Raw genomic sequence first — 22738 nt, forward strand, 5'->3', positions numbered from 1 at the left:
TAGATAAGACGATATTATTCGTATTAAATATCTCTACGGAGGTAATGTTTAGGTAGTCGAGCTCTGGCGGGCTGACTAATCTCCATACCCCTAATTCAGATGGCACGACCCCGCTATTCCTCGGCTTCGGTTGTGTCCCCCGCTAGGATCGTAGCTTCCCCAGATTTTAACATCAACATTCACATAGCTTCGGTTTCTTCTTGAATATGTCTTACTTTTCCTTCAGATGTTGAAATATTATACTTCTGTTTGTTAGGACCCCCACGTAGTCACCCTTGCCTACTTCTTTATTACCTAGCCCCACATCTCTCAACTCACCACCCTCGAAATGACCCTCACCCTTCCTGCCTCTTACTCTACAACCCCCTACCCTGACATCCTTGTCTCCCACCACCCGCCCTCGTCTCCAACCCCAACACCCATCATAATAGTCACGCTCAACCGCCCACAGGCCCAAAATGCATTCACCGACGCCATGGCCTCGTCTTTGTCCTCGCTCTTCCCGGTTCTCTCTCTCGATCCCCGCGTGAAGTGTATTGTTTTGACCGGTTCTGGTAAGTATGAACGTCGCAATGGGAGTGTCATTAACAGAGTGTATAGGAACAAGAGCTTTTTGTGCTGGAGCAGATCTTTCTTCCTCGCCGCTCGATTATAGTACCGACACCCCGCAGTAAGTTTTTCGAATTTTGGGCTTGTTCTCTAATCATCATGTTTCAAGTTCACGCATTGAATGTCTAGACAAGCTCTTAGAAAACAGTCAAAAGTATGCACTGATTCGTCAACAGAACACACCGCGATGGCGGCGGTCAAGTTGCGCTTGCGATACATAATTGTAGCAAACCGGTCATAGCAGCTATCACTGGGTCTGCCGTGGGGGTTGGGATCACGATGACGTTGCCGTGCTCGATTCGGATTGTGTCTGAGAACGCGAAGATTGGGTTCGTGTTTGCAAGAAGAGGCATCGTGATGGAGGCCGCGAGTAGTTTCTTCCTTCCCAGGTTGGTGGGTTGGGGGAAGGCGGTGCATTTATGTACCACGGGGGGAGTTTATAGAGCGGGGGATAAGCTATTTGATGGCTTGTTTGGGGAGGTTTTACCCCAAAAGAGGGTACTGAGTCGAGCGCTGGAAGTTGCGGAGGAGGTGGTGAGGAATACGAGTGTGGTTAGTACAAAGTTGATGAGAGACTTGGTGAGTTTTGCTTTGTCTTTTCCTATAGCAGCGTTGTATTTTTGACTGTTGGGTGGAAGTTCCCTGCTATTCCCTTGATTTATGCTTTCTGTTTGTTTTCAAGAGGGCTAATTTGTGTCAAAGATGTGGAGGGGTCCAAAGAGTGCGGAAGCTACGCATCTATTGGACAGTAAGATTTTGTTGGAGCTGTTTAGTGGAGAGGATAAGAAAGAGGGAATTGATGCCTTTTTGGAGAAACGAGATGCGAATTTCGAGGGGACGATGGAGAGGAATGCGCCGAGTGTTTGGCCTTGGTGGGAGTTGGTTGATACAAAGGTTCCAGAGAGGGTCAGGGATGTTAAACCTAAGTTATGAGGGAGTCAAGGACTATGAGTGGATATTGTAAGTTTCGATACGTGGGGTTGTATATATCATGGAAGGAAGATGAGAATTGTTGATGAGTTTGAACTAGTCCGTTTTTGCTTCAGAAGCTTTCACAAGATCTATCCTAGTACCACACTCATATAGATAGAGACTACTTGAACGGAGACCAAACACGACGTGGACTCTCAAAGCTGGTGGTTTAGCCAATGAGAATGCGTAGTGTTTATCCACCTCCTGCTCTTGAGTTTTGACCAGGAACAATTCCACTACAAAAACACTTGCACAAGCCAGTGAAAACTTCTGTCTTTATTTTGTTCACCTGCTTAGAAGATATGACTCAAAACTTCGAAAAGTTTCCAGAGTCTCACGTAACGCGGCTTGATGGAAACCCCACCTATACCCCACTTTCCGCTTTCGGCTTGAGCTCAACCTCACATAGACCTTCAATCTCGCATATCAACTTAACTCACTACATCAACTCAAACCACGATCTCTTGCACTCTCATCCCAGTACCTAAAACAGATACACTCGTCAAAATGGTCATGAAGGAAGCAGTCAAGACGGACAAGGCTCCACCGCCAATGCCGTTCCTCTCCCAGGCTATCAAGTGCGGTGGTATGGTCTACTGTTCCGGCTCAGTCGGAATGGATCCCACGACCAGCAAGCTTGTGGAAGGAAGTGTTGCTGATCGTACTGTACGTCTCTTGCCTCTCCTTCACTGATCATCTCAAATCACCCCTCATCACCCCATCCTTGTCACGACTCAAGCTCACCCGTCTCAGGAACAATGCCTGAAGAACTTGGCCGCTGTCCTCGAAGCAGCCGGCTCATCAATCGACAACGCGGTCAAAGTCAACGTCTTTTTGATCAACATGGACAACTTTGCAGCCATGAACAAGGTCTATGAGAAGTTTTTCCACAAGGATCCCAAGCCTTGCAGAACTTGTGTAGCGGTTCATCAGTTGCCGCTTGGCACGGATGTCGAGATTGAGTTGACGGCACATCAGTAAGTAAGTTGAATTTTGTTTTTTTATTCACACATGAAAGCTTTGGCTGAGTGTGAGGAGGAATGAGAATGAGAGTGGAGTGAGAGCGGAAGCGGTTTCGAGATTAGGTGCTGATTGGTAATTAGGGGCGAGAAGGCGAAGTTGTAGGATGGAAGGGACTCAAAATTACGACTTTCACAATCTAGCAACAAATCGATGCATTTCTCATGCGAAGGAGGACTTTGAGGATTGTCGAGTATCCGTCACGTGCTGGTGATTTCAGTTTCAACCCCCTCTTCCAACCGAGCGTACTCTCATCAATGTGAGAGTAGAACGAGTGCTTGCAGCGAGCTTTCGATCATTTAAGCGATTATATTGAGTGCTTGCAGCTTTCGGCAAACATGTCTCACATTTACCCTTGTTTTCATTCCTTTCGAGACTGAGGAATGCACTTACTAGTCCCCCAAGCCCTCTTTGTTGACAGCCCAAATTTTTCTATTCCCATGCGACAGAAGTGTTCTCGCCTCAAATCCAGTCGCGTGTTTTCCCGCTGCAGTTACCCATCATGTCCGGACAAGGTGCTGACGCTGCTGCTCCTCCTGCTTCACCATCTACGTTCACAGACTGGGTCTTCGGCATGATTAGTACCCCAAACCCAAGGAATTCTGCATCATCGACAACAAACCCGTACTATGGTGCCCAGAAAAAGAACGAGGACGATCCAAGATTCCACGCAGCACAAGCTCTAACCACCATCGATACGATACCCGTCCCGGCTCAATGGACGGATGACCATCCGCATCTCTTACAAAGGAATGTCTCTGCGGTATTGGAGAGTCTTGCGAGAACAGAGAGAGAGGAAAAGATCATCGCAAGCCAGGTTGCACAACTCAAGGCCAGGTCTGATCGGGCAGCCCAAAGGGAGATAGTCACTATCGACAACGATGAGATTACTGTAGACCATACCTATAACCCAATAGGCGGGTTGGATCTCAACAGGAATCTCAGAGGGACTAGAGGTGGAACTGGGAGTAAGAAACCGCCTGGAGGAGGAGGAGGCGGCGGAGAAGGAGATGATGACGATGATGACGACGACGACGATGATGATGACAGCGAGGGAAGCAGTCCACCCAGAAACCCAAAGAAGCGGAAGTTTGACGAGGGAAAAGATAAAATAAACGAATCGGAGCTATACAATAATCTCGTAGACCGGAAAGCAAAGAAGACAAAAAGAGCCAGCCATTTCGAGACTCAACCAGAGGTCAACTTGGTAGATCTCAATCCACAACCTATCCGTCTCGAATACGAACCGCATTCTCTTCAGGATCCGTCAGATGAGTGGTTCACAGATGCGTTCAGCAAGCTATATAAGCAAGCGGAAAGATTCGTGGTCGACTTTTACGGTATCCATGACCTTGATCGTGGAGTGTTCTTTGAGCCGTGGACTTGCGGCGTTTCTTCCGAGTTTATCAGTTATGCCGAGGGAGTTGCACAGCCAGACCCCGCTGTGGGTGGTTGGGACAAGATTCTGAGGAGTACGGAGCAGAGACAATGGTTCATCATGGGAATATTGATGAGGATCATCCAGAGGAAGATTTTTGACCAGGAACTATTTGGTCAGAATGAATCCGAACGTAACCTATTACATAGTCTCGACCAGGCTCTTAACAAGCGAGAAGGTAGATGTTTGTTCCTTTCTCTTTGAGCTTCACTTACATAAGTAGGATTTTCCAGGCAAGCACTCCGAGCTGAAGCCGTACGCACAGTCATCGGTCGCTCTCCAGTAACAGAAAACTTCTACAAAGAAGTCACTAAACTCACGGCTCAAGTAGCTCTCCTCCTAAACCCCTTGACAAACTACCTGTACGCACAATCTCCACCCGACAAATTGAAAAACCCCAACAGAGTAGACGTCTACCAAGCTCTCCACAACCTCATCTCCAACGCCGCCTACCTCTCCATCGCCGTCCGTCTCTCCCCCACTATCTTCTACTTCGTCCCCGTCTCCCCAGGCACAGCCTACGACCCAGAGGACCACATGAACTTCAGCGCCTCCTCATTCACGAACAGCAAGCAAACCGTCATCGACGCATACACCGTAGCCGCCAAAGCCTTTGCCCGAAGAATGAAACCGCTTAAAAGAGAAAAAGACCGCCTGAAAAGACTGAGACTTGAAGACACGGTCAAGGGAAGAAAAGCTGCAATAGACTTCGAACGCATGTCGCGAACCGCGCCGCTACATCCGGGAGATTCGCATAGAGCTCTGTGTGGGATCTCGTCTTGGCCTGTCATTACGAGGTTCAAGCCAGGTGGTGATGGTGATGATGACCTCGATACGAGTTGTGCGTACCTGCCGGATAAGGATGGGTTTAGGATCTATCAGATTAGTAAGGGCGGAGCGGTGTTTTATTATGGGTTTGATAGGGATAGTGCGGGGACGGCGGGGAGGCCGGAGAGGACTAGGTTGAGGCATTGGGTGAGGCAGAAGGAGGCGGCGGAGGGGAATAAGGCGAAAGGGGGCGTGTTGGGGACGGTTGTGGGTGTTGCGGCGCTTTTGGGAGCCGCGGGTGTGGGGATGTTGTTGAAGGAGAGGGGTTTGGAGGAGGTTACTGGGCTTTTGGTTGAGGGTGTTAATTCGTTGTGGTAGGATGTAAGAGAGACTTCAAAGAAAGAAAAAGGACGGAGAGGATGAACTGTATCATGGAGTTTTGAGGGTGTTGTCACTTGACAAAGAAGAGGATCAGCTTGGAGGAAGGGATGGGTTCTTGTTCAAGTCAATTACATTTTTCAGGTATTCTTTGCTTTCATGGCTTTAGTTAAGCAATTTAATCATTCGTCCGGAATATCCCAACGCCGTGCCAGGTATCTTTGTGTTGTCGCTCCTGAACAGAACACCGTTGATCGCCTTTGAAATCGTGTACCATCATCATTGAAACCGATGCCAAGCCGAACCTATACGCCTTATACACATTTTCGTCGAAATGAGAAGTGCCTAGCTAGAGCTGGTGCTGTTACCCAATGGCAGAGAAGGAGGAGGCAAGGGACCCGGTCTCTTCTTTTCTTTCTTCGCCCATCTCAAGCCACAAGCATTGCATAACGTTTTGGGACCGCTTGGACCCTTACGCCATTCCGGAGAATCCAGTGTCCCTGTCCACGTCAGTAGCTAGAAACATGTCAGACATTGACGAAAACGTACCACAGTCGGTGCAAACATATTCATCTGGCATCTTGATCTTCTTCTTCTTGTCGCCTGCTCTCGCTTCCTTGTCTATTGGTATCGCAATGCCAGCATCGCCTCTGATCAAAGCCGGACTGTGTTCTCCGGTACTGATTCCACGACTTCGTTCGCCATCTTGGTATCGTAGGCCTGTCAACATCTCGATGGTGTCGATATGTGTAGCACCTTCGTAGCGGGCCATCTTATCGGTGATTGAATCTGGTCTGTTGCCGGCATTGACATCTTCGAGGTTCTGTCGTGTCAGTGCTTGTGTTGCAGCTGATGGTTTGGCAGGTGGTGGCATTGCGAAGGCATCCGGGTTTGTCATAGTATGATGCATAGGTGTAGAGGCAGAGTCTATAGTATCGGTCTGCTCTGACGGGTGTATTGATCCACCTTCCTGCTTCTTGGCCCAATTCTTGCGAGACTCCTCCGCTTCTTCGGCTTCCTCTCTCTTGAGATCCTCTATGCGCTTTCTGAGTCTTTCGTTTTCGATCTTGTGCTCCAAGAAGGAGTCTAGAAGTGCTGCATTCTTGGTCGGGTAAGGCCTTGCCATCATGAAGACGCCTTTGCAGAAACTCGCAGCAGAACTTGCCAGCCCAAACTGTGACGCCTCCGAGCTAAGATGTGGATGTCCATGCGACTCAAAGATGGTGTATGACTTGTCCTTCTTCTTAAACCTGTAGAAAAACCGCATGGGATTACCCGTCGCAATTGATTCATTGAATTCTCGAACAAATATTGCATCGTCATCCGGGTGTATATGAGTAGACATGAAAGTGCCAATCAGTTCCTCCCGAGCATATCCTGTTAAAGGTTCGCCACTGGGTGAAATGTATACAATCCGACCATCCGGTGTGAGGATATGCAAAAAGTCTTTCAACTCTTCGACCACCTTTTGTGACCAGTTCCTTCTCTTCGTAAACTCCGTGAGCGTGCTTCCGCTTAGAGTCGACTGAGCCCCGAATCCTGTTGGTAACGGTCCGGCTCCGACACCTGCCATTGGACTATCGCCAAGATTGTGCGCTACAAGCGATCTCTCCTCTGAGGCGTCCGCAGACGTATGTGGGATAGCAGAACTTAGAGGCGTATAAGACTTGTGACTATTGCCGAGATCGAGCGTATTGGAGTCGAGAGACATGGGAACGTTATCGTATTCGTCAAGCATGCTCTCATCTAACATGCCAGTCATGGACGTATCATTGCCGTTGGGAGGCATCTGTAAGCAGATCAGTGTCGATGCATCGAGATCGATCTGGAGAGAGATCGCACCTGCGAGGCTGACAGACTTCCTGGAAGGCCGTCCGGACCCCCAAGATTTCCATAATAGATGGAGGGGCTCATGCCCAAAGGATTGTTGTGATTCATGGATGGGGAGTCTGCTGGCAATCGCGCACAATATAAACAGACTTCATTCAAAATTCGTAAAGGCTTCTCCGCCTCGTGGATCTATTTCCATACCACCAAGTGAGGTTTGCAAGTCTCCCACTTTGAGCTCCAGCTTCTCGGCCGGCTAGGGCGAGACACTAGGACCGGAGCACGGAGCACTTGCCTATCCCAGATTATGTCACGTGCTGGCGTACTCCGTTTGTCCCCATATAATCTCGCGTTGCGCGTCGACCTTCCTCCAACTTCCTTCTGCGAACACAACATTTTGTCAACACCAACACACAGGTACCGCATGCCAACACTTCGACATCTTCATGCGCTCGGACTCTAAATTCCTCCAGACAATATGTAAGTCGTCTACATCATATTATTTATTGCTACATCTACTAATCTTCTCTTGCGATTCAGGTGTAAGCTATGCGCCTTGTCTATCCAGCAACTTCCAGACCAGAGATACTGACACAGACACCATAGCGTCGATTCATCAGTTGAGCATCCTTGGGTATGTCTGGCTTTGTGTCCTGTTCCTTCTGCGCTAACCTGCTGTTCCTTATAGGGTTCGCTCCTTCGACAACCGCGGCCTTGGACAAACCATCGAGTTCAAGGCACCGCTAACCCTTATCGTTGGCTATAATGGATCGGGAAAGACGGTGAGGCATCCCATATATTCTTGTTTAAGAACCTTGGCTGAGTATGTTAGACCATTATCGAATCACTCAAATATGCTGCCACTGGCGAGTTCCCTCCGAATGCCGCCAAAGGAGGCGCATTCATTCACGACCCAAAAGTAAAATCTCCTTATCTTATGATGTCTTCGATAGCTAACAAACTTTAGCTCACTCTAGATCCCGAAGTGCTCGCGAGAGTCAAGATGAGTTTCTACAACGCTCAGGGCCACCAGCTGGTCATTGTCAGGAGAGTTAGTTGCACCCTCAACAACAACAAGAAGACATATACTCAAAAGACCCTTGATTCAAGTCTTGTCATCAAGACGGATGGTGGTGAGAGACAAAGTATATCAGGCAAACGCCTTCAGATGGACAGTACGCGACGCCCTTCCCTTCATTCAAAGGTTTAGGAGCCGAAATATTGTAACACTCTTTTCAGAGAGAATGGCTCCCCTACCCTCCGATCTTCCACATCTTCTTTCCAAACATATACTAAAAAGAGACCAGAGGCTGTGCCACAATACATGGGAGTGTCCAAAGCTATCCTAGAGAACGTTATCTTCTGCCACCAAGAAGAATCTCTCTGGCCTATGAGCGAACCGTCCAAGTTGAAGGTTAAGTTCGATGAGATATTCGAGGCACAGAGATATACCAAAGCCATTGATTCTCTCGTCAAGTTGAAGAAGAAATACGCCTCATCCTTGAAAGTACTCGAAAACGAAGGAAAGCATTCTAAGGAGAAAAACAACAAAGCCAAGAGAGTTTCATTGAAGATCAAGAGTCTTTCGGAAGGAATCTTGGCGAAGAATGACGAATTAACGATTCTGGATAGAGACATAGCCGAAGCCCTCAAGCTGTACGAGGAGAAGACTCGACTCCACAACGCGTCGTTGGCCATCGTCAAAGAGCTTCAAATCAAGCAGGAGCGAGAAGTCAGCATCCAGTATACTTTGGACACTCTCCAAACCCATCTTGAAATGCGGGACGACTCTACTGCCGAGCTTGAGTCGACACTTGCAGAGTTTGACGAGCGAATGCTCCAGTATAACCAGCAAGCCAGTTCGTTTCAGCAACAGTATAAAGACATCCAGGACTCGCAAACTACCTCTCGAAGCCAACTTTCCAAAAAGCAAGTAGAGAAAGGCCGACATGATGCTCAGAAGAAAGCCCATGAGGACAATCTTCAAAGTCGAGCTGAAATTGTTAGAGACGCAGCACAAAGCCACTCCTTACGAGGCTACGAGGGTGGTCTAGACGAGGACCAAATCGCAGAATTCATTGCTCGAGTGAAGCTTATGAATGTGCAAAAGGATAATGAACTCTCTGGTCTCCGAGATACCACCCAAAAAGAGGCCCGTCAGCATCAGGAATCCATTACTAAAATCGAGAATCGCAAGTCAGGTCACAGCCATGACAAGGAGTCTGCGAAACAACAGATCAAGGTCAATGACAAGATGATTCGTGAGAGGCAGTCCGAAAAGGACGCGATTCACATGGATGAGGGCAAGAAAGCAATTCTTGATGCGTCTTATCAGGATTCAAAAGAGCTGCTTGAGAACATCCAATCCGCCTACGAATTGGCAGGCTGGGACACGAAGTTGGCGAGGCAAAAGGATTCTTTGAGTGAGTTGGAGGGAGAATTAACCAGACTTGGCCAAGAACTTATGCAGCGGACCAAGACGATGAATGAGACTGCAGCCCTTGAACTCGCCAGAAAAGAGACGCAACAAGCCCAAAGTGCTCTCCAATCCATGATCTCGACGTATGGTGAGCAGTTGAATAAGGTTGTCGGTAAAGATTGGACCCCGGAAAGTCTCCAGCGCAAGTACGAAGTTGCACTTGAACAGATTGAGGACCGCTTAACGGAGAAGAAGAAGCTCAAGGAACGTGCCGATAAAGTCTACGATGAACACAACATCAAACTCGAGATGCTCAAGTCAGATCTCATCAAGAAGGATGCAGAAATAGAGAGCTGCAAGGCTGCTGTCCTTGCCAGTATAAAGTCGTCAGATGGAAAGCCGATCACTGCCGTTGACGAGTACTTGGTGGAATTGCATGCTTTAGAGGCAGACCGAGAGGAGGCTCAGAAGGATCTCAATTCGGCTTCTGAGGTTTCGGGCTTTTATAGAAAGGCTCTAGACACTGTCGACAAGCAGAATTGCTGCAGACTTTGCGAACGAACCTTTGTAAATCAGAAAGAGAAGCTTTCTGCGGCCGACAAGTTAAAGAAACTTCTAGAAAAATTCGTCAAAGAGAAGCTGGAAGAGGATCTCAAGAACATCAATGCAGAACTCAAGGAAGCTCAGAAGGTGCACCCTCGATATGACATCTGGAAGCAACTGGTCGAAGTCGACATTCCAGCCATCAAGCAGGAAATCCAGGCCATGGAAGAGAAGAGCGAACCCCTCATCTCACGTTGCGAAAAGCAGGACGACATTGTAAGCAACGAAGAGTCTTACAAACGAGACGTGTCTCTTCTGAGGAACACTGTTGCCGATATCACCAAGTACTGCGCAGATGTGACCAAGCAAAACGACCGAGTCACTCTACTGTCGTCTCAACAGAACCTCACCGGAAGCTCGTTGACCCTTTCAGAGATTGAAGACCAACAGGCAACTTGCGGTAGCCAGATCAAGACTGCCAAAGCCAATGTTGAAAAGATCACTGCGGATAGAGATGCTGCTAAGACCGAGATCTCTGCTCGTGAACGACAAGTCGCCACTCTTTTAAATGAGGTCAATTCAGCTCAGTACCAACTAGAAAAGAAGCAAGCTCTGTCCGACGCCATCAAGAACCTACAAGCTAGCAATCTTGAGCAGAATAAAGCCATCAAACATGCAAGCAAGAATCTCGAGTTGATCGAGCCAGAGCTGTCGACAGCACGAGCCCTCCGTGATGATGCGCTGACCCGTGGCGAACGCAAAGCTGATGTTGTCCGAGCAGATAAGAACAAGCTTAGCCAAACAGTCAATAAGTTAGATTTGATTGAGACTAGCATCGACAATTATTTGGCATCTGGCGCACAAAGCAAGCTCGCAGCCTGTGACAGAGCAATCGAGGCCTTGGACCAAGACCTGAAGCGCTATGAGAAGGAACTCCAGGACCTCACGACAAAAAGCAATAGGATCAAAGGGCTGATCGCTGATAGCAGTGTCACTAAGAGGAACATCCAGGAGAATATCAAGTATCGGAAATCCCTCAAGGATCTAGAGGATATTCAACGACAGGTCAATGAACTTCAGGCTCGAGATACCCATGATGAGGCTAAGAAGCTCACGAAGGAAGCACGCGCTGCCGAAACCCGTTGGCAAGTACTCAAATCTAAGAAAGAAGCGCTTTGTGCTCAGATTGCTGCCGAGGACCGACAGTATAAGGAGGCTATGCTCGAGTGGGACCAGGAATACGCTGGAGCTGCTCAGAAATGGCGCGAAGACAACGTCAAGGTCCAGACGACTCATGCGGCCGTTGAAGATCTGCAAAAGTGTACACAAGCATTGGATCGAGCCATCATCCAGTTCCATACTATGAAGATGGAAGAGGTCAACAGCATTGCAGCTGAACTCTGGCGAAGCACGTATCAGGGTACCGACGTTGATACGATCATGATCAAGTCCGAGGATGATCAAACCACGACGACGGCGAGTAACACGCGGAAGTACAATTATCGCCTCGTCATGGTCAAACAAGATGCCGAACTGGATATGCGAGCTAGATGCAGTGCTGGTCAAAAGGTTTTGGCCAGCATTATCATTCGTTTGGCTCTTGCCGAGTCTTTTGGTGCCAATTGTGGTGTAAGTTTAGTTACTATTCCCTACATATAGATACTGACAGACTTAGGTCATTGCTCTTGACGAACCGACGACAAATCTTGATACTGATAATATCAAGGCTCTTGCACGCTCACTGAACCAGATCATCAAGAATCGCAAGCACCAGAAGAATTTCCAACTCATCATCATCACCCACGACGAGGCATTTATTCGAGAGATGAAATGCAGGGAGTTTACGGATGAGTACTGGCGAGTCTATAGGAACGCTGACCAAAACAGTGAGATCAAGAAGCAGGATCTGAGTGTCATCGACGACGACTAATTGATGTCTCGGGAGTTTCGGGGAGCGTAAAAGTATCTGATTTTTTTCCTGGCATTTTGGGCGCAGCATAATGGTATGGCATGGCAGGCGTTAGCTAATGGGCATTTGGGTGGGATGTCGAGCACTGTGGGGACTTTGCTAATACCATAATGAAGAAATGTAATGAAATCTTTGCATTAGAACTAATGCAGATTTGCATTTGCCGGCCATGCCTTGAAAAGGTCCCCTCCATTTCCCTTGGTAAATGCAGCAACATTATTAACACTGTTAATTCAGAACCGGTCATTTTCCCCCTGAGCCACTCTTTGTAACAATCGTGCGGTGATACCTAGGTAGGTACCCCGAGAGTACCAACGTACAAAAGAAGCCTAGCGTGTCTCGCTTACAAGAATTTACCCCTTTTCCGTTCGAATGAAGATGTAATCTCAAGAAACTCAGTTCCGGATATGTTGACAGAAGCTGTCTGCGATTTATTTGCTCAAGAAGCCCTAGATATTGAGGGTCACTTAAAAGTTTCGGGCGGGTGGTGCGTAGTTCACTCATTCTCGTATTGGGAAGGATGGTCTTGGTTCTGGAGGGAAAGATGCTGCATTGTTTTGAGTTACTTGACTACGGCGGAATTGTCTTCGGTATTTTTAACAGCAAGCCACTCCACATTGGGACAGACATTGTTTTTTTTTTGTTTCCGTTGAAATTATCGAAGCTGAAAAAGATCTTACATAATGCTACCCAAATAAGTCGCGTATTCCAGGAGGCAAAGATCTATACTGCCAATTCAACGGCTGTAGAGGACTGCTATCTTCAACTTCTCCTCCACACCCGCAGGCAAACGAACTCCATCCCCCATCCTGTCATACAACCAAAGTTGTTTCTTCTCGCCCTCATCACCGAAACAGTGTCCAATCAAAGCAAACTTCCCACCGCTACCAGGTCTCTTCCCGGTCCGATGAAGAACCGCCTGCTTGATCTGCTTGAGCGTATCAACAAAGATACGAAGCTCATCCTGATGCAATTTCTCCCAGCTCTCGTACAGAGGCGGCATAGGATATATATCAACGTGCTCAACTTGACCATGATGGTTGTGAATGCCGACGTAGCAACGTTTGCAGTTTGTGAGCCATTGCTTGGGCATGCGGTGTGCGAGGTCCAAGGATGCGCCGTCGAGTTGAGGGATGATTTCAATGACTTTTGCATCCTTGACGATTGATCCGCGTACTTCGACTTTAACGTCTTGTTTTGCCAAGTTTTGGACGACCTGGAAAGATGGTACTCCAAGGCTTGCATCGAAGGGTCTGAAGATCGATGGTGCTGGCTCTATGGTGAGGACTAAGTCTTCAGTTCTCGTTGCTGGGGGTCCGCCTGTATATGCGTCCGCCTCATGATACATATGAAAATCGACTTCGCCAATAGAGTAGTGGTGTAGACGATGATGAGAAGTGGTGTTCACTCCATGCGGTAGATACGTGCAGCCTTTCTCAACTTCCTTCCCACTGCTCCAGTCTCTGAGACCCTTGGTGTTGTCCAAGCCCCAACGACTGAACATTACCGTCTCACCAAGGACATCAATATCAATTCTCCACGTATCGCGTCCATAGCCTAAGGCGTAGTGCAGAATCTTGGTCATGGAGTTGCGATTGGATACGATTGATAATGACGAGAAATCGAAGTCGAGTCCCTGGCGAACCCGTAACGATTTGAAGACAGCATAGAAGGGAGGTGAGCGTGTGACGATGTTCTGAGGTGGTGATCTTGAGTTTGGTGACCCCCATATAGCAGGACTACCTAGGTGAAAGTCAGTTCGTGTTTAGACTTCTTTCTCGGGATGGGAATTACTGACCAGGAACATAGATCGTAGGATTCATGTCATCTTTCCAGCTCCAAGAGGCTAAGCACTCTTTCTTGACGAGGCTGAGATGTGTGTCACTGCCAGAACTAGAACCTAGTGGGCGAAGGATAGCAGCAAAGTGAGCGCCAGTTCCAGACTTCAACTCTTCTTTGTCACGTATGGTGGAAGAAGACATTGCGCCAAGATTTGGTTGTGTCAATAATGTTTGGTAGTCTGTTTTGGAGAAGATGTGTGATCGAGTAAGAAGGTAGAAACGTTGAAGGATTCGAAATGATGTAGCTTCGCTAAACACGTCTTAGACTAGACATTTGTCTTTTGCTCTCTCTAAATTTCAATTTCAAAAAGAGAGCCGAGTCGAGTCACCTCGCCTAAAAAAGACCTCTCCTCGTTTGCCAAAAAAAAAGTCCAAAAAATGAAATTGTAGGAATCAGAAGCAAAAACTTCACTCCCGAAGGAGTGTCCAACACCATAGCTAGTATGGGGTTTAAAGGGGATAATCTTGAACCATTCGTATTTCAAGCACTCACGAGAGTATAAGAGAGGCACGGTAGCTACCGCAAGCGTCTATACCCTGGAGGCCGCTGTCTCAGAGGATGATACCAAAGATCTGCTTATTTAACTTTATAAGGTGTTAAAGAGGGCTAAGGCGGTGATTGGTCGAAGCTAGCACAACTGCCTAATTTCCACAACTCATTTGTGCTTAAAGAGTTCTGGTATCGGTATGACAAGGGTATCAGCCATTTGCGCAAATCGTGCGAATTGCGCGTAAAGCGCATTTCGCGCCAATAGCCAGATAAGCGATGCTTCTCACTCTCAGTAGGATTTTAGATCTCGAATCTCCTATACATCACTTTTCTCACTAGTTATTTTCTACATCAGTATTCAGAAGAAGATCTCCAACTCAATCCGAACTGTGCTGACTTTGACTCCCCATCTGGCAACAAGCAATAACCATCAAGCCTTCAACTCACATAATGACTGGATTTAATTGCATGTTCTTCTCTGCAAAACAGACATACCCTCAGCTCAACTTATTCTCTTTCTCGCCTATTCTTACAGACGTCATCGAAAGTCGTAATACTGATGGAAGGAAATTGAAAGATAATAAGCATCAAATCAAGGCAAACATCAACACATTCATAGCATCATGAAGCAGGATCACGTGAATCAAACTTTTGGAAGATCTCTTTTATTCATTGAACTATCTCTTTAATCGTAATGCAGTGTTCCTCCCAATTCCAGCTTTCAAGCATTCGATGGCACATCTTGCGAACCGCATCTGAAGCAAAACGATCTCCCACAAGTAAACCCATCGTCTCCACAACTTCTGAACGTCCCACCAGGAGTCTTCACAACGATTGTCACCTGTTCTACCTTTAATGATTCTGCTATAGACCTCTTCCGTGTCGGGGTCAAGAGGTCAGCGAGAGGTGAGCTTGAACTGTCTGCAACCTTTTGACGTCTAGCTCGTTCTCGTCGAGGAGGATTCAGGGTAGACGAAGGCGGTGATGACTCTTCTGTTGCCGAGTCGCGGATCTCTTTCGAATCAGGCGCTCGACGACTTGGTGTGAGATTTAATAACGGAATGCTTGTGCGAATCGGAATCTGTCGACGAGATACGGATGGAGTTATCTGCGATAATGGCACGCCGGCTTGAGAGCTTCTCCTGATCTGCTGCTCGGTCCTGTTATTTGGCAGAGCAGGTAGCTCAGGTAACGATGATTCATCTTCCACCTTGATAGTGGTTTTCCTTGCGATTGGTGCTATTGTAGATGGAGAAGACCCTTCCACGGCCAACTCGTCCGGGGAGGAGCCGTCTCGCAACGCGCTGAATCTACGCTTCTTCGTTCCAGGACCGGAAACACGGCGTGGGGTATTCATCACGCTTTCCTGCTTCACGAAAAACTGAGTTTCTGGCAAAGCTGTCTTCCTAGGTTGCGAGGACAAGAGGACAACGTCATCTTTGTCGAGACTCAACTCGTCGAAATCCTCAGCGTCAAGTGCCATCCGAAGAATAGATTGTCGAATGGCTTTCTGGGCTGATGGGGTGGTAAACGATACGTGGGAGCTGGGCTTGACGACTCGATTCAACTTCTTCGCGAATGTCGTCGTAGGGCTCTTTGTAGCTTTGGCATTGTCTAAGGTAGTTGAAAGAGGGCCCATAGAGGGGACAGCCATTGGAGCATGAGTCGAACCCATCTGGATTGATGACTTTACCGACGGACCCGTCGGAGCAAATTCAACGTGGCCTTCTTCGTCAGAGAATTCGTAGGCTGGATCCAGTATGTTTCGTTGCATGGTCGTAGTCGGCTGTGATGGCGGCATCATAGGATTGGGTGCGAATTCGAGCGGACTCGATGGCATCATCACTTGAGCTTGCGAGGGTAATTGTGCCAAAGGAGAACTGGGATCGGGAGTTTCTTTGATCACCGTCGTGGGTTGCTTGACCTCCGAAGGCTCTGCGAAATGCTCTGGCTGCATAGATACAATGCTACTCCGTCTGTCGTCAAAGAAAGAGAGAGGCGGGTCCAGAGAAGCTGCGGTAGCGGTGTCAGGACTTAGTAATGAATTACCAGCATCTATGTTGGTTCCCTTGCTATGGCGAGATGAAGACGCTCCCAGATCGGGTGATTCATAAACAAGCTGAGAGCCCAACCCACCAGAGCTGTTGATTGTACTCCGGTACGCCTGCATGGAAAGACCATCCGAGTAGTCCAAGTACTGCTCGTTATTGCCTTCAGCTTCCTCTTCAACCGAGGTCTTCATCGCTGATGGATGGTGAACTCTCATTGAGGAGACACTGGTCATTCGTGTAGAATGTGAAGCACCAAATGTTGTAGTGGGTGCACGCGGAGTACGATCAGTGTCCGAGAAAGATGATCGTTGGTGGCTGCTGCTTGGTCCCCGTACACTGGGAAACTTGGTTGGTGACATGAAGTCAGAGTCTCTTGGCTGACTGACTGGGCGGTATGAGAGGTCATTTGGTGGTGTGGTGAGCTTGACGTTGAGGTCGAGTAGTTCTGAGTCAACACGCCCTCGTAATCGTTGCAAAGCGCCAGCATGTGGATGGAATTTTCTAACATGTTTGACCAGGTCTGCTTGCATGAAGTATCCTTCTTCACCCTTGCGTGGACAACTCGTCTCACCACAGGGAAACGGAGTTGTATGATGTACTCTAAAAAGATGAAGGCACATCTCGGACAATTGTTCGTCATCACGACGTTGCAGCCGGTATAAAATGTTAGAATAAGCTCTACATTCTGCATGGGGACAGGGCGCGCCAGGAATCAAGTGCTGTTCTGGCGTAGGAGCAACCTCATCGTCCGAAAAGTCACCAGTCAAATCAATTATCTTTCTAGGTGTGACCTTTGGACTGGGTGCGGTTGTTTGCCGAGGAACCGCTTTGGTGTTTGCTGGTTTGACATCCTGCTTCGTGGTTGTGACTGATGAACGACTGAAATTCAGGTTGCTGTACTTGGAAATTCCTGCGTCTTTCAGCATATCGGCGTGGAGGTCTGGATCTAGTGATTCTAAGGCATCAACAGCCTCGGACCAACTGATGATTCTAGAGTCTTTCTGTGCTGGTCTCCGAATTCTATTCGGCCGCGTTGAATGTTGAGCAGGATTGTGTGAACCGAAGTTTGTACGAGCTGGTGCGACTTGAGGTCCTACATATAGTGAATTTACAGATGGTTCAGAAACAGAAACTTCCGACTCTTCCGTGGAATTCGACAAAAGATAGGTGAAGTGGCGTTTGTAGTGTTGTTTCCATGTTTGCCATTTGTGGCTTGGGTGCTGTATGTAATTAATGTGTGTTCTTCACTTACAACTGGGTACTTACAATTGCCTCTAGCTCTTTCCACGAGTGATCGTTCAAGATTTCTCCTTTCCGCCGAACACGGTTTACCCAGTCGAGGATAATCTGGTCTTCTTCCTCTGTAAATCCATTTCTCGTTCTTCTTGACCCTGAAGCTTGGTCATGAGTTCCTATACCGATGTGATCGGGAGCATATCTTTCTTGCTGTTTTGAGATATGCGAACTCTCCCCAAATTTGGCAGATGTAGACACATGGGTTCCCTTCCTCCGGCCACGCTGCTGTGGAAGTGCCCATATTGAAGTGGCCTCCTCTGGAGAAGGAGAGCGCTCAGCCTCAGGAGGTAAAATGATAGGTTTCTTGACTTCTCGCTTCCGTGACTCGAAAGCTGGGAGTTTGGGAGCTCTCCAAGCTGGTTCGATGGGAGTTTTATCTGGAATGGATTGTTTTGAAACATAGTCGACAATTTGTGGACCAAGTTGTGGGCCGAATTGAGCTAATATTTCCGACCGCGAAGGAAGCGCTTTCTTTTGAGTATTCGGCATGAAGGGAGGCGGGGCATGAACATTTCGAGGTTTCTGTGGTCGAACCACCTGTTCCCTCAGAGATACCAGTTCAGGTGAAGGTCGCTTGAACCGAACAGCTTGAGCAAAACCACGTAGAATCAAGTCGTCCTCCATCATCTCGTCTTCGCTGCCTTCGTCGCTGTCGTCCTCGTCGTCTTCTTCGTCCATATCAGACATTTCTTGTAAGACACTGCTGGGAAGTTCCTCCGACTCTTCGGTCAATTCTGTCGGTACACTATGCGCTAGATTGACATCGCCAGCATCTCTTTCATCCAGCATTTCGAGAATATGTCCATTGTTGACTACAATCTCGCCCGTCGCAAGATCAATCTCGTCTCCAACACCATCGAAATCCTTCCCATACTTCTCGAATATGGATTCGAAAGTTGATTTGAGCTTGTAGTCTAGTCGCGCGCGTTTCTGTTGGAAGTCTGACTCTGGATCAAGGTCCGGCAGCGCATCTTCGACTTGTTCGTCCTCCTCTTCCTCTTCCACCACGAAATCATCCTCATCGTAATAGACCTCTTCGCTGTCGAAGCTCTGCGGAAAGGCAGGACCAACTGGAGAATATAATCGTTGTCGCTTGGGGAATGGCTCCATCTTGGATATGCTGTAACATCTCAATCTTTTGCATTGAGGATTGCGCTCGTGAAAAGTAGATACTGTACAGATACTCTTCGCGCGCGTCGAGGTCGCGTTGCGATAGAGTGTTTTGCATAATCTAGCACAATTACTAGCGCGGGGCTTGCATAATCGGCATAATCCCTGCCAGCCTCGCGAATGACCTCCAAGCTTCTGAACATCATCAGCCTCGCCATCACGTCTACAAAGTCCGACATTCAAGTACCTTTTCATCCAAACTGCATGTAAGGATGAATATCCTAGCGACGAAACGAAATAAGTGATGCGACAACTCTCCAAGCACATATTCTCTTTCAACGTTCACGATGCCGATATACTGCCAGAAATGCCGGACACCACTGAAGCTCGATAGCTCTTTGGAAGACCTCAACCCTGCCGCCTTCGATTTACTTGTTGGTGGGTATCCCTATCGCCTCTACCTGACATAGTGACTGACTATTACAGGCGCGACTTCACAACAATACCCAAAGAACACCTTCTCTCGCCCTCCATACCCCGAAGGACGACGAAAGCTGTACGAGCAAGTCTCCAAGAATGCCGGACCTCCCACAATCAGACGTAACCTTGCGTCAGGTCATCGAAGTGATACCGCTCCACCAAGTCTAGGTAACCCGGCCATGTCGTTTGTTATGCTTACGGAGTCACAAGTGGTACCGCCATCAGTTGTTGTGAAGTCGCCAGAAGATACAAATCCCGGGAACAACCGCCATGATAAAGTCGTTGCTCTGGACGGACAAGACGAAGGGAAAGCCATGTCGCAGGATATGGAACGAGCCTCTAGGCTCTTCGAGATACTCTCGGCACGATCAGACATCGATCATCCTGTGTGCACAGAATGCACGGATATGCTGGTGGCAGGATTACAGCACAGATTAGAAGCAGCTACAAAAGAGAGAGATGCCTACGTTAGCTTCCTTAAGCAAGTGAATGCCGAAATCCCAACAGAAGAAGAGGTTCAAGAATCAAAGGATGCCTTGGCCAAAGCCAGGAAGGAGGAAGAAGCTGCCATCGAGGAGCTGAAGAAGCTAGAAGCAGAGAAAGCCGCCGTCGACGAAGAGATCGCCCAACTTGAAGAGGAAGCCCGATCATTAGACATCGAAGAAGAGAAATTCTGGCGAGACCGCAACGCTTTCGCCATGAAGCTCGCAGAATTTCAAAACATCCGAGATAGCGTAAATCTCCAATACGACCACGACACCCAACTCCTCGAGAAACTGCAACGAACAAACGTCTACAACGACACCTTCTGCATCTCCCACGACGGCAAATTCGGCACCATCAACGGCTTACGTCTCGGTCGACTCTCCAACGTCCCCGTCGACTGGCCCGAGATCAACGCCGCCTGGGGCCATACCGTCCTCCTCTTACAAACCGTAGCCGATAGACTCGGCTACAAGTTCCAAGGCTACGAACTGCAACCCATGGGCTCCACATCGCGGATCATCCGCTACGAAACCCCCAACCCGTCCTCATCACGGAACAGCCCCCGAGCAGGCAAGAAACACATCCTGGAGCTCTACTCCAGCGGCGACATGCCTCTCGGCCTCACGTTCATGCACCGCCGCTTCGACATCGCCATGGAAGCCTTCCTCGAATGCATGCGCCAACTCGGAGCCTTCGTCGAGGCGGAATCGGCAAAGAGTAGTGAGAGCGGGAGGGGATTGGCGTTGCCGTATAAGATCGATGGTGCTATGATTGGGGACGTGAGTATTAAGCTGGGTATAGCGCAAGACGATGCTTGGAGTCGAGCGTGCAAGTTTACATTGACTTGTTGCAAGTTCCTGTTGGCTCATGCTAGTAATGTTAATGCCGCGAGTGGGAGGAGGGGTGTATGATAGCTAGGTATCTGGAGTTTGGATCATGGCGCTGAGTTACAAGCAGGGAGGAAGGGCATTTTAGGCGTTAGGACACAAACATCGAGAGAGTACAGTACATAGAGAGGGGTCAATGAAAACGAGGAGTCTTAAATGCTTGCATGCACGCTATCTACAACGTCCCACCATCGCAATTATCACTCCCTATTCATCCATCTGACGTGCGCGCAATTTTATCTCAGTCCATCCACCGTCCCCAGAAGAAGGTCCTAGTGCTATCGTTCCGTCTCAGGGTATGCATCGAAGGCTCCAGCACCAACGGAAAGAGTCATAACGCCATCCACCATCACGTCCCATAATCATCGATCACTTCCCCTAAAGTTGGAGACTCCATGCTCGTGGTCTTTCATGCAAAGTGTAAGGTAAGAAAAGCGCTCAATTGTCCGCGTGGCAGTGATTACTGACAGAAGAGAAGATCGAATCCGTGAAATAAGTACCACTACGTCCATTTGTCGTCGCAGCTTTAGCTGGCTTCGGTCTGGATTGGACCAGCGAGTCGGTTTCGTTGCTCGGCTTCACGGACCGGGGCAAAGAAGGGGTGAGCCATAGCTTCCTTGGCAGTCAATCTCTCCTATGAGACTCGTTAGCAGTAGCCAAATAATTATATAGCCTAAACAAACCTGGTGATCATATCGAAGCAATTTATCCAAGAAATCGATAGCCTCATTGGTCACAAATCTTTGGTTTTCAGAGTTAACAAAGCTGTGCCAGTTCTTCTTCGGGAATCGACCTAGAATATCATCATATTGTGCGTCCAACTCAATCTCGTACTTGTCAAGGTAGTCGAACAAGTCTTCTGTGCCGAGTACCTTGGCAATCTTGACCAATTGATCCGAGTTGCTGTTACCGTGGAAGAAGGGCTCCTTTCTGAAGATCATCGATGCAAACATAGCACCTAAAGACCACATGTCGAGCGAGTAGTCATATTCTTGGAAGTCGACCAACAGTTCAGGACCCTTGAAGTATCTCGAAGCCACACGGACATTGTATTCGGTTCCTTGGTGGTAGAATTCGGCCAAACCCCAATCGATAAGTCGCAGCTGCCCATAATCAGTATCCAATCATGGTTTTGAGGCTGAAGACCCACCTTTCGCTGTTCGTGATCAATCATAACGTTGTGTGGCTTGACATCTCTATGCATGATCCCCTTGCTGTGGCAGAAGTCCAGCGCCTAATTCTATCAGCTATGAATCACGGCCACAACCCTCGAATATCCTACCTTGAGTAGCTCGTAGATGTAGTATCGGACATCGTAGTCGACGAATTTCGGGTAGAGGGAGCGGAAGTCTGTGTTATTAACGTACTCGAAGATCAAGGATGGTGTTTTGCTCTGCATAAAGTATGAGTCGTTGGTCTCGTCATCAGGAGAAACATATCCATCGCGCGCTGATTTTCCTTCCCCAGCTTTGGGCGCAGCGGCTGGATCATATTGAGGAGAGGATTGATTTACTTGTTGGTCCCTGACAACATCCAGCAGCGCGACGATATTAGGGCCGCCTGAGAGATTCTGCAGGATCTTGATCTCCCTCTTTATCTTCTTCTTCTTGACCGGCTTGAGGACCTTGATGACGCATTTCTGGTAGTTGACGACGTTGATGCCTTCGAAGACCTCCGAGTATTTTCCTCGTCCTGAAGCGCACCTTGTTAGCCCTGCATGTGAAAAAAGGGAGAGCGCAGGTCTTACCGATCTTGCGTACCACCTCATAGTTCTCCAGAACGCCCCAGGTAATGTTGACGCTGTCATAGTCCCAGTAGGACCGTGGCATGGTCTGGTTGACATCTGCATACACACGCGCCATTTCGCGGCGGGCCTGCTAGGCAAGGCACAGCGCAAAACGGATAGGAGCCGCGGATGGGATGGGAAAGGGAAAGACGACGAGGTGGTGCTGGTGTCGCCGCAGCAGACAGGCGCACAAAGAGATTGTGGGGGGTTGTCAAACGTCGCGAGCGAGGACTTTACAATGGAGCGAGCACCCCGCGATCAAGTGCTCTGTGAGATGCACCAGATGGGCTCGTGCCGATGGACTGGACGGAGAAGGTTACGAGGTTTGATGTGCTTCGGTGAGAGAGCGAGCAACCCGTCGCTAGCCA

General features: G+C 48.4%; 9 protein-coding genes across 9 annotated transcripts; 5 read left to right on the forward strand and 4 right to left on the reverse strand.

The window, feature by feature from the left end:
* The first annotated feature begins 172 nt into the window (after window positions 1–172).
* LY89DRAFT_703571 (enoyl-CoA hydratase/isomerase-like protein) lies at window positions 173–1737 on the forward strand. Its single transcript, XM_018217330.1, has 4 exons — window positions 173–554; window positions 601–670; window positions 786–1188; window positions 1312–1737. The coding sequence occupies exons 1-4, from the start codon at window positions 329–331 to the stop codon at window positions 1540–1542; spliced, it is 930 nt and encodes a 309-aa protein (XP_018078932.1). The 5' UTR covers window positions 173–328; the 3' UTR covers window positions 1543–1737.
* Window positions 1738–1969: 232 nt separating this feature from the next.
* Window positions 1970–2861, forward strand: LY89DRAFT_24902 (YjgF-like protein). Its single transcript, XM_018206171.1, has 3 exons — window positions 1970–2247; window positions 2335–2562; window positions 2620–2861. Exons 1-2 carry the CDS (start codon window positions 2089–2091, stop codon window positions 2560–2562), a joined length of 387 nt encoding a protein of 128 aa, XP_018078933.1. The 5' UTR covers window positions 1970–2088; the 3' UTR covers window positions 2620–2861.
* On the forward strand, window positions 2862–5331 carry LY89DRAFT_24903 (uncharacterized protein). The gene is made up of 2 exons (XM_018206172.1): window positions 2862–4217; window positions 4263–5331. Exons 1-2 carry the CDS (start codon window positions 3104–3106, stop codon window positions 5183–5185), a joined length of 2037 nt encoding a protein of 678 aa, XP_018078934.1. The 5' UTR covers window positions 2862–3103; the 3' UTR covers window positions 5186–5331.
* A 199-nt stretch (window positions 5332–5530) lies between these two features.
* LY89DRAFT_572669 (cutinase gene palindrome-binding protein) lies at window positions 5531–6974 on the reverse strand (the record flags this gene model as incomplete). Its single annotated transcript, XM_018208652.1, has 2 exons — window positions 5531–5685; window positions 5735–6974. The coding sequence occupies 2 exons, from the start codon at window positions 6972–6974 to the stop codon at window positions 5531–5533; spliced, it is 1395 nt and encodes a 464-aa protein (XP_018078935.1).
* Window positions 6975–7137: 163 nt separating this feature from the next.
* On the forward strand, window positions 7138–12112 carry LY89DRAFT_776665 (DNA repair protein-like protein rad50). Its single transcript, XM_018222062.1, has 7 exons — window positions 7138–7494; window positions 7619–7646; window positions 7701–7794; window positions 7845–7931; window positions 7980–8187; window positions 8320–11603; window positions 11650–12112. The coding sequence occupies exons 1-7, from the start codon at window positions 7491–7493 to the stop codon at window positions 11902–11904; spliced, it is 3960 nt and encodes a 1319-aa protein (XP_018078936.1). The 5' UTR covers window positions 7138–7490; the 3' UTR covers window positions 11905–12112.
* A 567-nt stretch (window positions 12113–12679) lies between these two features.
* LY89DRAFT_727603 (uncharacterized protein) lies at window positions 12680–13925 on the reverse strand (the record flags this gene model as incomplete). The annotated part of the gene is made up of 2 exons (XM_018219172.1): window positions 12680–13686; window positions 13742–13925. 2 exons carry the CDS (start codon window positions 13923–13925, stop codon window positions 12680–12682), a joined length of 1191 nt encoding a protein of 396 aa, XP_018078937.1.
* Window positions 13926–14955: 1030 nt separating this feature from the next.
* Window positions 14956–18792, reverse strand: LY89DRAFT_713396 (uncharacterized protein). Its single transcript, XM_018218046.1, has 2 exons — window positions 17592–18792; window positions 14956–17545 (listed from the first exon to the last, which is right to left on the reverse strand). The coding sequence occupies exons 1-2, from the start codon at window positions 18729–18731 to the stop codon at window positions 14996–14998; spliced, it is 3690 nt and encodes a 1229-aa protein (XP_018078938.1). The 5' UTR covers window positions 18732–18792; the 3' UTR covers window positions 14956–14995.
* A 143-nt stretch (window positions 18793–18935) lies between these two features.
* On the forward strand, window positions 18936–20752 carry LY89DRAFT_776667 (beclin-1). The gene is made up of 2 exons (XM_018222063.1): window positions 18936–19169; window positions 19218–20752. The coding sequence occupies exons 1-2, from the start codon at window positions 19079–19081 to the stop codon at window positions 20606–20608; spliced, it is 1482 nt and encodes a 493-aa protein (XP_018078939.1). The 5' UTR covers window positions 18936–19078; the 3' UTR covers window positions 20609–20752.
* Window positions 20753–21110: 358 nt separating this feature from the next.
* Window positions 21111–22446, reverse strand: LY89DRAFT_727606 (casein kinase II; the record flags this gene model as incomplete). Its single annotated transcript, XM_018219173.1, has 5 exons — window positions 21111–21218; window positions 21268–21687; window positions 21735–21818; window positions 21867–22276; window positions 22332–22446. 5 exons carry the CDS (start codon window positions 22444–22446, stop codon window positions 21111–21113), a joined length of 1137 nt encoding a protein of 378 aa, XP_018078940.1.
* Between the last annotated feature and the right edge of the window lie 292 nt (window positions 22447–22738).

This window comes from Mollisia scopiformis (genome assembly GCF_001500285.1).
Source record: "Mollisia scopiformis unplaced genomic scaffold LY89scaffold_1, whole genome shotgun sequence".
Classification (NCBI taxonomy): Eukaryota; Fungi; Ascomycota; class Leotiomycetes; order Helotiales; family Mollisiaceae; genus Mollisia; species Mollisia scopiformis.

Bases quoted from the DNA above. Each gene is read 5' to 3' on its own strand.
- LY89DRAFT_24903 (XM_018206172.1), top strand. From the start codon at position 3,104: ATGTCCGGACAAGGTGCTGACGCTGCTGCTCCTCCTGCTTCACCATCT. The intron at 4,218-4,262 runs GTAGATGTTTGT...TTACATAAGTAG, and splicing joins GGCTCTTAACAAGCGAGAAG to GATTTTCCAGGCAAGCACTC.
- LY89DRAFT_776667 (XM_018222063.1), top strand. From the start codon at position 19,079: ATGCCGATATACTGCCAGAAATGCCGGACACCACTGAAGCTCGATAGC. The intron at 19,170-19,217 runs GTGGGTATCCCT...TGACTATTACAG, and splicing joins CGCCTTCGATTTACTTGTTG to GCGCGACTTCACAACAATAC.
- LY89DRAFT_776665 (XM_018222062.1), top strand. The intron at 7,932-7,979 runs GTAAAATCTCCT...AACAAACTTTAG, and splicing joins CATTCATTCACGACCCAAAA to CTCACTCTAGATCCCGAAGT. The intron at 8,188-8,319 runs GTACGCGACGCC...AAAAGAGACCAG, and splicing joins CAAACGCCTTCAGATGGACA to AGGCTGTGCCACAATACATG.
- LY89DRAFT_703571 (XM_018217330.1), top strand. From the start codon at position 329: ATGACCCTCACCCTTCCTGCCTCTTACTCTACAACCCCCTACCCTGAC. The intron at 555-600 runs GTAAGTATGAAC...CAGAGTGTATAG, and splicing joins TATTGTTTTGACCGGTTCTG to GAACAAGAGCTTTTTGTGCT. The intron at 671-785 runs GTAAGTTTTTCG...ATTCGTCAACAG, and splicing joins TATAGTACCGACACCCCGCA to AACACACCGCGATGGCGGCG.
- LY89DRAFT_713396 (XM_018218046.1), bottom strand. From the start codon at position 18,731: ATGGAGCCATTCCCCAAGCGACAACGATTATATTCTCCAGTTGGTCCT. The intron at 17,546-17,591 runs GTAAGTACCCAG...AATTACATACAG, and splicing joins GGAAAGAGCTAGAGGCAATT to CACCCAAGCCACAAATGGCA.
- LY89DRAFT_24902 (XM_018206171.1), top strand. From the start codon at position 2,089: ATGGTCATGAAGGAAGCAGTCAAGACGGACAAGGCTCCACCGCCAATG. The intron at 2,248-2,334 runs GTACGTCTCTTG...CACCCGTCTCAG, and splicing joins GAAGTGTTGCTGATCGTACT to GAACAATGCCTGAAGAACTT.